The sequence below is a fragment of the Microtus ochrogaster genome, chromosome 16, assembly GCF_000317375.1.
Source record: "Microtus ochrogaster isolate Prairie Vole_2 chromosome 16, MicOch1.0, whole genome shotgun sequence".
NCBI lineage: Eukaryota > Metazoa > Chordata > Mammalia > Rodentia > Cricetidae > Microtus > Microtus ochrogaster.
Genome location: NC_022018.1, coordinates 16389103 through 16400522, shown reverse-complemented (window position 1 = coordinate 16400522; position 11420 = coordinate 16389103). Strand labels below are relative to the sequence as shown.

Here is an 11420-nt window from a genome sequence, read left to right as displayed (position 1 = left end):
AGGGGATTATTGTTAAGAGATTGCATGAATCTCAGTAGAAACTTTCAACTTTGAACTTTTAAACATTGTTGAGACTGTGATAGACAATATGGACTTTTGAAGTTGGACCAAATGCATTTTGCATTATGATATTATTACAAGCTTATGAGGGCTGGGAAGTGTAATATGGTAGTTTGAATGTAATTGCCCCCATAATCTCATAGGACATCAGGCATTATCAGGAGGTGTGTCCTTGTTGGAAGAAGTGTGTCACTGTGGAGGCAGGTTTTGAGGTCTTATATATGCTCAAGGCATTGCCTGATGTCTCAGACCACTTCCTGTTGCCTCTAAGATGTAGAATTCTTGGCTACTTGTCCAGCACCATGTCTGCCTACACTCCACCATACTCCCTACCATGATGATAATGGGCTAAACCTCTAAAACAAAACGTCAATTAAATGTTTTCTAAGAGTTGCCATGGTCACAGTGTCTCTTCACAATAAAAACCCTAATTAAGACAAAAAAAAGTCTGCTTTACTGAGCAAGTCCTAGTTATTTTCAGAGGATCCCTAAGACTATAGTGTTTAGTTATGGCACAGCCATGTTAGCTTATGTATAAACAATCAATGACATTTATTAGAATTTAAGATCTGTCATTATGCAATAGACAACTGTTCTATTTTTATGGCCTACAAGACTGAATCAAATAGGAGCAGCACAGAGAACCATAGAAATACAAGACCTAAGCTGGAGATGATACCGAAAAGGGAAATTGGAAAGCAGAATAAGAAGAACGTGCCAGAATTAGTCATCCAGATACAGCCAGACGGAGCAGTGGGGGGAAGACAGGAGGAGAGGAGAGCAGGGAGGACAACTATGGCTGAATCAACCTGCCCAGGACCTTAAAGAAAACTACCAAGTTTTTTTTTTTTTTTTGGTTTTTTGAGACAGGGTTTCTCTGTAGCTTTGGTGCCCATCCTGGAACTAGCTCTTGTAGACCAGGCTGGCCTCGAACTCCCAGAGATCTGCCTGCCTCTGCCTCCCAAGTGCTGGGATTAAAGGCGTGCGCCACCACCGCCCGGCACTACCAAGTATTTTAACAGTGGCCAAATAAAGCCTGAAAAATGCATATTAGTCTTCTCCAAATGTACATGGGGACATGGCTTAGATTTACCCTAAGCTTCATCCAATCAGAGCTCCTGTACCATTCCTGCTGAAATTTACCACATAGTCCACACAATTTGAAGGAACTGACTTAAAACATTTGTCTTTTCCACGGGGTTAAGTGACTACATACCTACCTGTCTCGGATACACCTTTCTCTGACTGTAAACCTATCTAACAAAGTCCCTATTAGTAATCCATATTCCACTGAGAAATAATAGAAATTACTCCTTAATAATCAAACCCATTAGTATAATATACACTAAATATAAATATACACTAAAAATAAATTATTGGGGTAGGGCTGGAGAGATGGCTCATTGCCTGCTCTTCCAAAGGTCCTGAGTTCAATTCCCGGCAAGCACATGGTGGCTCACAAACCATCTGTAATGAGGTCTGGTGCCCGCTTCTGGCGTGCAGACATACACACAGACAGAATATTGTGTACATAATAAATAAATAAATACTAACAAAAAAATTATTGGGGTAAAGACAACCAGTGAAGAGCACTGGTTGCTCTTCCAGTCCTAACAGCCACAACAAAAGGGATCTGATGCCCTTCTGGCCCCAGGACACCAGGCATGCAAATGCCTCAGAGACACACAGGAAAAACACCCATATACATAAAAATAACCTTAAAAATGAGTTATGAATGCAGGCAGTACTGTAAGGGGTCAAAATTCTAAAGCACTCACCTATACAAGCAGTCCATATAGTCCGCACCCTTGCTGTACTCTTCCCAATACCTATGATACATAACAAGCACTTGTTCTTCAGACTCCAGAACTCTCTAAACAGAAAAAAACATTTTTGCTTTGAAAGTACTAATCATTTTCATCACAATGAAATTACAGAAGGTATGGAATCAAACTTCTAAAGATAGCATAAATCAAGCATTATTGTCCACATTATAAATTACATTTTAACTATCTTTACTACAAATGAAACTGGGGGAAAAATGTGAGCCTTAGAATAAGAAAACATAAAAGGAAAAATGATCATAGCTAAGTTTGTTTTTGTTTCTTTTTGGGGGGGGGATTTTGTTTTTGTTTTTGAGACAGGTTTTCTTTGTAGCTTTGAGGCCTGTCCTGGAACTAGTTCTTGTAGATAAGGCTGGCCTTGCACTCAGAGATTGACAAGTGCAGCTGCTGCTGCTGCCTCTGCCACCACCACCTGGCTTAGATTTTTCTATTTGAGATAGATGACATGAGCTAAGATTGTAGATCAGTAGTAGCATGCTCACCTAGCATGAGCAAAGTTCTGTGTTCAGTCTGTAGCACCATAAAAATAATAGAAAACAATCCTACTATATTCATGGATTTCTGCATAAAAGTTATTTTAAAATTGTTTGAGACAGGACCACTTACAGCTTAAGCTGGCCTGTAATTTGCAATGTTCCCCTAAGCTGGGGTTACAGGTGTGCAATAGTACAACCAATGTGAGCACTGCTGGGAAACAAACCTAGTTTTCTTGTTAGATAAGCAGTCTACTAACTGAGCTAGGTCAGTCTTCAACTCTTCTTTACGATAATGTGGCTTTGTAGGCTAGGCTGGACCAGAACACTCTGTAGCCTAGGTTCACCTTGTACTCACAGAAATCCTTCTATTTCATCTCGGATAACATGATACCTTGTCTCAAAAAACAACAAAAAACAACCAATCACAGCCTAACTTAATAAATTCCAACATTAATAAATATCTTACATGGTTATGAATTATCGATAGCCAAGCTCACTAGCTTATAATAGTCAAACTTTGACCCAATGCAACATATTAAACATTGAACAAATTTTAAAGAACTTGCTATCAAAACTACTGCCATGATAAATGCGCACACTAAAGAATACATGCAATGATGCAATGGATAAGAAACACGTGTTAAAAGTAGTATATTTCTTCCACATGTCTTAAGAGACATATTAATTGTTCAGCTCTCTGGATCAACAGAGTATCCATTATCAAGGGAGAGGCTGTGTTGTTTGACATGAAGTAAGACCTGATGGTCGCCCAACTTCTAATTAAGACAGATGGCAAATTCCAGTTTAGGTTGCAGCTGATCTCCAGCTCCAATGGTCTACAGAGACCATTCAGGGATCACAGAAGTTCATTTTAAATTGGTGAGATTTGAGATTATGTAGCAGATATAAATAACCCCTGAAATACCAAACTGATTTCCCCTGTTAACCAAATAACACTGCTGTTTAAGAAATTTAGGTCAAGCAGGGCAGTGTTGGCACACACCTTTAATCCCAGCACCTGGGATGCAGAGACAGACAAATCTCTCTGAGTTCGAGAATAACCTGGTCTACAGAGCTCTAGTTTCAGGACAGCTGACACAGAGAAACCCCGTCTCGAAAAACAAACAAACAAATAAAAAAATACCACCCTAATTTGATGGCTGTCTTCCTCTGGAAATCAGTGAGCTAGTCAAAGAACCGCAGCTGTAAGCACAGGCATATCACAACTGTATCGTCCCTTACCTTGTGCAAATGCCGAACATGATTTTCCAAAAAAATCTTTGTTTCTGCATAAAGTCTTTCTCCAAGTGGTTCAGGATAGGCCACGCATAAAGCATAGATATCTCTAGATTGATTATTAAGGTTCTCATAGTCAAAACATGATACTTAAATGTGTCATCAAAAGAAGAAACATCAGCCGGGTGATGGTGGCGCACGCCTTTAATCCCAGCACTCGGGAAGCAGAGGCAGGTGGATCTCTGTGAGTTTGAGACCAGAATGGTCTACAGAGCTAGTTCCAGGACAGGCTCCAAAGCCACAGAGAAACCCTGTCTAGAAAAACCAAAAAGAAGAAGAAGAAGAAGAAGAAGAAGAGGAGGAGGAGGAGGAGGAGGAGGAGGAAGAGGAGGAGGAGGAGGAAGAAGAAGAAGAATCAGAAGAACAAGAACAAGAACAAGAACAAGAACAAGAACAAGAACAAGAACAAGAACAAGAACAAGAAGAACAAGAACAACTGTAATCCTGAACTGCTACGTCTACCTCTCTATTGCTGGGAATACAGGTGTACACCATCCAAAACCAAAGATGCAGATACAAACTGAAAACATAGGGCTATTAGGGTGGATTCATGCATATGTACTTTAAATACAAAGAACAGGAAATATGATGACACAGAAAGGGCTGGAGAGATGTTCGCTGCTGTCAGAGGACCTGAGTTTGGTTCCTACACCCAATGACAGCTCACAGCTGTCTATTAACTCAGCTGCAGTCATCCTTTTTTGGACATGAAGCATGCTATGTGCCACAACCACACAGGCAAAGTAAAATCACCAATACACTTGTGTTATCTGTAGTATATAATAAACCTTATAAACTAAATTACCTGATTAAAAAGACACAGTATGGGAGGGGGCAGAAGCGATGGCTCAGCTTTTTACCCTGTTCCTTGAAAATAGCTATTAAATCGTATTACTAGAAGCACTGACACGAGATTTTTGCTGTTGTTAAATCCAGGCATCTCATCTAAGATAACAGCACTTGCAAGGCCTGTGTGAGTCTGAAAACAGTGTGGGCTGGAGTGAGACCCTTTATGCTTTTAGGTTTGTCTGCTACACTCTCAAAGACCACAGTAGTGCCAGAAACACACACTCAGGATTTGTGCTCGGAATTTGTTGGATAGAAGGTTGTGAAATTAATATAAACATACCCTAGAACAGTTACACCTAAGACGTTAAACCTGTTTTCATTTAACAAGCTTTGATTTGGTGTTTCTTGTGGCTTCTATCAAAGGATACGAGAAGCGGTCATTCCATGTTGCTCTTTCAACATATTCCAGCATAACAACAGCTTTGATTGTAGTTAGGAGTTTGTTCCATGTCTCATCAAAATCCACTACTCTTGGTTTTAAAGACATTGTGCAACTTTAGTGTTGAAACCTGTTAATTAAAAACAACAACCATGTTAGCAGGAATCCCACAAGATGGTTATGTTTTTAAAATGCCACTTAAATTTGGGTTGGGGATCTATTTCAGAGGCTAAGAACACATAGTACTCATGGAGGACCAGAGTTGGGTCTCCAGCACCCATGACAGGTAGGTCACTTCCTGCAACTCCAGTTCCAGGAGGATCCCATGCCTCTGGCACCCACAGGCACCTGCATATGTACACATACTGAGACACATACACGTAATTAAAAATAATAAAAATAAATATTTAAAGTATCACATAATTGAATCACATGATAGGTAAAAGGAGTAGAAATACAAATGAACTCAGGAACACAATAAACGCTAGCCACCACCATTTCATAATCAAATTGTTTATGAACAGTATGTGCTTTGAAAGACTGATAAGCTTTACCAGGCTGTGGTGGTACATGCCTTTAATCCCAGCACTCGGGAGGCGGAGGCAGGCAGATCTCTGTGAGTTCGAGGCCAGCCTGGTCTACAAGAGCTAGGCTAGTTCCAAAACAGGCTCCAAAGCTAGAGAAACCCTGTCTCAGGAAAAAAAAAAAAGATTAAATTAGTATACTGCAGAAGAAATTAGTTAAACAAGACTCTCATAAACAATATGCAAAGACATTGAAGAAAGACTGACTGCAAATCCTGCTGCCTGTAATCTTCATCTGGAGAATGATTTATATATAAGAGAATATAAAATAAAGAAGTGAAAGGGTTTATCTTCCTAGAAATATATTTTAGAAAAAGATTATTTACATTTATATAAATAAACAGGAGGAGCTAAAGAGATGGTTCAGCAGTTAAGAGTTCTGGCTCCTCTTGCCAGGACTCACAAGGCTGTTCATAACCATATCTAACTCCGATTCTAAGGGATGTGATGCCCTCTTCTGGTATCCATGTGCAGCTCACATGCATGTGGTATGCATACATATACAAAGGCAACACATAATAAAGACTGTAAAGACAATACATAAGCAAGGAAGAGTTTTAGAGTTAAACACGTAAAGCTCACATGACTTAGAAATGCCAGGTTTGCCCAAGAGAAAGCTTGAATAGATTCTCAGGTTGCACAGCAAAAGTACTAGAAGTATGGTTTCATCATATGGGATCAAGTGAGGCCAGAAGATGCTCTACGCCTGGCAGACAGCACTTATGAATTGCTTGCAATGTTACAGAAAACTGGCATAAGCAAAAAAAAAAAAAAAAGCCCAGTATGGTGTGCAACACACCAGTAATTCCAACCTGAGTTTGATAACTAGGACCCAGAAATCAATGCTCACAGGCTGATCTCCGATCTCCTCACATCTACACACACACACTTGAGCAAGCTTGACTGGACACAAGCTTGACTCAAGCCCACATTGCCTTAGTCTGTTTGCTGGGATTCTAGACATAAACTACATTTCTTTCGTCTACCAATAAACCAGAGATAGATCCCATTGCGCTTGCCATTTTCTGGTCGAGAGTCATAGGAACACTGAGAAACACCAGGTGGCATCAGGAGACAACGTTGGGTCAGGTCCTTTCTTTCAGCTCTTAAATAGCTTCACTCCCATTTTTAGAGAATACCTACCCTTCCCAATTCATCATTTTGGGTTCTGAGGATGCATTGTAAAAATCTAAGCTGTGGGCTGGTTTACAGAGTTCAGTGGTAGTGTGCTTGCTACCATTATTAAGGCACCAACATGATGATGACAAAATTAGGAATCCAAAATTCTTAACATTAGAATTCAGATCTAGACCCTGAGAGTAGCAACACACAGTTGCCATGTTTTGCTTTTAAGAACCTCAGATCTTGCTCTTATCAGAGATAACCTAAGCAAAAAGTTGACAGACTCACTAGACTATGTCTAGGCATGCCCTGACATAGCCCACTACAGGAAGCAGTTCAGACTCCTTTACAACACGATACTCCAAGCTTCCTTGAAAAGGCTCCAGATAAGGCAGCTTCCTCTGGCAGGAGCTGTGTCTTGACAGTCACTTCTCTGCTTAGAGGTCACTGACTGACTCACTAACCTGGCTTATAAATCCTGCCTTGATCCTTCCTGATTCTCTACCTAAAATAACTCCCCTCCACACACATTCCCTAAACTCCTATGAAATACCACCTGGATCCATGTCCGACTGCCTTTAAGAAACCTTGAGTCCAGACTCACATTTGAGTGTCCCACTTTCCCTTCACCCCCTTTCTTCTAGCCTGGTTAAGCCACATGAAAATGCTTTTAAAAAAATTTCCAACTCTGCTTCATAAAAACAACAAAACTTTCCTGGTGAGGGCAATATAGCCAAGCATGTAAACTATTCTTAATGTGCAGTTTTAATGGCAGCAGTCTGCACTCATCTTTACAGAACGGAGAACCGAGACCAGCGCAGAACATGGGCAGTAGTGATACAGTGATAAGCCATGCTCAGAGGGAAACCGTTCTAGCTAAGGTGAGACAACCACCTGCATTTTCACCAACCTAGGGAAACACTGAACATTAAACCAACAGAGAACATGAAAATAGTGTCAGATGTTTATCCTCTAAAAACCTCAAAGAACACTTTTTTGAGTTGCTTCATTTCCTCGAAATCCTTTAAATAACATTCAAATTCAAGACAGAGAAACCTTGTCTCAAAACAAAAATAAAAAAACCAAAAAAAAACAAATAAACAAAAAACATTCAAATTCAAGGAAAATTTACACTAAGATGGAACACAGGGCAAAGAAACAAATTAAAATCACAACCACAATACTATTTCCCGCCTTCTAAGCTACTGAAAGGCTCATTTAAACATGGGCTGTGTACTTTCCTAGCATGTGACAAGGCCCTGGGCTCAATCTCCAAAGATAAACCCCAGAATACATACTGTTCGACAGTGTGACCCTCATAAGGCATACTCACACAAACTAAGAAGGCTATGATGTCACCGGGCAATATACTCTCCAAGAGACCACCCTGGCTGAAACAGTTTAAATACACGTCTGTGTGAATTCTCCATTCTTGTTCTAATACGGGACACAATACACTTCCCATTCTCAACCAGATTGTGTCCTACTGAATGCCCTCAGAAATTCAATTTTTTAGCTTTCTTTTGATTTTATTCTTGAACTGATGAGGTGGGATTTTTGTTTCTTTTAACCCATAACCTAAGCCCCATGAACACCATGGGCCCTGAACACCCTCTAGATCCAGAAATGGTGGCACATGCCTGTATGTAATCCCAGTACTTGGGAGGCTAGACAGTCTAGGCTATATGATGAGTTTCAAAGCATCCTTAGTCACAGTGTGAGAAGTCACGGCTACAAATATTTCCAAATTATTAAGTCAGATATGATAGCATGCCTGTGGCACATCTCTAATCCCATCACCGAGGAGGTGAAAGAGCAGTGATTTCTAAGCCAGTCTTGGTCACATACACGACCCCCAAAAAGAAAAAAAAATAGGAAAGAAAAAAAGCTACAAAGATATTTAATTATTTCTAAAAGTCAACCCTAACATAAATATGAAATTTTATATTATATTTTATCACACTGCTATATTAAATTTCCATTTATAGCACTATTTAAGTATGAACGATGAATTAATATACCAAAGTAGGTCACGGCCAAGTGGTGGTGGCACACACCTTTAATCCTAGCGCTCAGGAGGCAGAGGCAGGTGGAACTCTGAGTTAAGGCCAGTTTGGTCTACAGAGTGAGTTTCAGAACAGCCAGGGCTACACAGAGAAACATTATCTTGAGGAACCAAAACCGTTTCAAACAAAAATGCTAAATCACTGTTTTAGTGAAAATATAATTTAATAAAGCTTTTCACTATGGACTATATAATTCTTACCAACCATGTTTAAGGCACCTACTAGGGTCAGGTGGGAAAGAGTCCATTAGCATATCACATAGCAGACAGTTCTGAAACTGTCTCCCTTGTCCTCCTTGTCCTCCAGTGTTGTAGTTAATGGCTGAGAACACTTGCTGTGCTTGCAGGACCCATTTTCAGTGCATTCTGTAGACCAGGCTGGGCTCAAACTCAGAAATGAGCTAAGTGGTAGCTGTATAAGTAATACTATCAACAGACTGCTAGTTCCTCCTAGCTGCTCCTGCATTTTCTCCATTTAACAGTATAAAAATAATGAAAAAAGCAGTATTTACAAGTACACAATTGTATTGTTCAAAGATGAGGTGGTGTTTTCTACTGTTCTCTGCTGCTGGGCAGTCGTGGTGCGTGCCTTTAATCCCAGTGTAAAGTGCAGGCCCATTCACAGATCTGGCCTTATCAAGTACTCTCCACCACATACACAGTTTTAAAAAAAAGTGTAGTGATATTACATTTGTATTTTAATAAATAAAGCTTGCCTGAAGATCAGAGAGTAAAACAGCCACCCCTGTCAGTCTTACAGACCAGGCAATGTTGACATACCTTTCATCCCAGTAACACGTTAGTTTGGTGTCAAAAAAAGGCAGTAGTAGTGCACACATTTAATCCCAGCCTCGAAAGGAATATACGATGGGAGGAGACAGCTCTCAGACACAGTCTCTTAGATTCTTGGAGCCCATTTTGGACTGAGGTAGAGATAAGAGCCAGTGGCTGGCTGTTTTGCCTTCAGGCCTTCAGGTTGAACCCGATTATCTGTTTCTGGGTTTTTATTAATCGTGTTACAAAAAAGCTTCTGTTAAAACAAAGATTTTACTGAGTTAATATTCTTACTAAATATTTAGTGTAGTTGACTTCCAAAGGATGCTGGAGATGTTGCAAAAACTCAGGTTAGAACACAAAGAGAGATAAAGCATGTTAAACCTTCACCGTGTTCTATGAAAACTTCTGACACACCTTAATGAGGCTATGATTCAAGGACTGCAACAATGGCTAACACTAAACTTTCAAGTCTATAAAAGAAAAACCTTGCCAGGCGGTGGTGGCACACGCCTTTAATCCTAGCACCCAGGAGGGAGAAGCACACAGATCTCTGTGAGTTCGAGGCCTGCCTGGTTTACAAGAGCTAGTTCCAGGACAGGCTCCAAAGCTACAGAGAAACCCTGTCTCGAAAAACAAAAGAAAAAAAAAAAGAAAAACCTTTAATTAACTAAAACCTTCAAATTGGAAATTAACACCTGAACACTTGAACATTTTAAGCACACAACACATTTAGTAACTTTTTCTTTCTGGTTTTTGTTGGGATTAAAGGCCTGCGCCACCAGCAGGCTACATCTGTCTTATCTTCTATAGTCACTGCTGTCTAATGCTTTAAAATCTACTATCAAATGTAGGGTTCCCTGACCTAGAGACTCTTTAATCTCTTGCATAAAACAAAAAAAGGCAAAGATAACAGCAGAAACAACAAAAAGTCTGTGTGGACTGAGGAGTTTTTAGTCAAGGACTACCTTGAGATGGGATGAAGCTTAGTTGGTAATAGTGCTGTTCTAATCTGGAGTGGCAGCGCTCAGGAGGCTGAGCTTGAGGCCGGCTTAAACTATGTGCGTGGGGAGGAAAGAGTGGAGATCCAGCAGCCTCAAAAACTAGATCAGTTCTTCACAGAAATATCTAAGATAGCTAACTGAAAAAAAAATAGAGAGCAAAAGTAATACAGAGAAGAGTCTCGATTAATTCTTCAAAATTGTAAAACTTTGCAAGCATCTAGCTGCACACACCTGAAATCTAGCCACTATAGAGGCTAAGGCAGGAAGATGAGAGTCAGGTTGGGCTAGCCTAGGTATAACACAATTTTTTGTGGTTTTTAGAGACAGGGTTTATTTGTAGCTTTAGAGCCTGTCCTGGAACTCAGAGATCTGCCTGACTCTGCCTCTTGAGTGCTGGGACTAAAAGTGTGCACTACCACTGCCGGGCTTAACACAAATTCTAAGAGTGAAAGCTGAAGGTTTAGAGAAGCAAAGCACCAGCCACGAGAGTTCTTACCTCTACCAACGCTCAGACCGAAGGGGAGATCCTGTCCTCAGACTGCACTGCTCTGGTCTCCTCTTACCTTATATTCCTGCCTCCACCCATCCAGTGCTGAAATTAAAGGCGTGGAGCCCAGGTTTTGTGATCCCAGGCTGATTTCAGGTGGCCCAGGGTGGCCTTGAACTCACAGAGAGTTCTCCTGAGCTCCTTTCTCCTGAGCTCTGGGGTTAAAGGTGTGTGCCACCACTCTTTGATTTCAGGCAAGCTTTATTTGTTAAAATACAAACAAAATATCCCTACTTCTAGGCTGTTCAGCAAGACCAGATCTCAAAATAAAATAAATAAATCTTAAAGCAACTATCTCCCCTCTAAAACATTTAGTCAACAGAATTCAAAATGGTCAACAACATCCAGGAGAGCTAAACACAACCAGAGACAGGCAGGGTAAAATCCTGCAACTCCCACTTCAGAGGTGGAGGGGAGGTA

The 11420-nt window shown here is 40.4% G+C and overlaps 1 protein-coding gene across 2 annotated transcripts in view; it reads right to left on the bottom strand.

The window, feature by feature from the left end:
• Positions 1 to 11420, bottom strand: part of Cul2 (cullin 2) — a 41532-nt gene that overhangs the window by 24978 nt on the left and 5134 nt on the right. For both annotated transcript variants that reach the window (XM_013349006.2, XM_005354794.2), the window contains exons 2-4: positions 4894 to 5034; positions 3623 to 3725; positions 1839 to 1933 (exon numbers count right to left, since the gene is read on the bottom strand). In XM_013349006.2, coding sequence (XP_013204460.1) covers positions 1839 to 1933; positions 3623 to 3725; positions 4894 to 5012 — 317 coding nt within the window. In that variant the 5' untranslated portion in view covers positions 5013 to 5034. The remainder of the gene's footprint in view (positions 1 to 1838; positions 1934 to 3622; positions 3726 to 4893; positions 5035 to 11420) is intronic.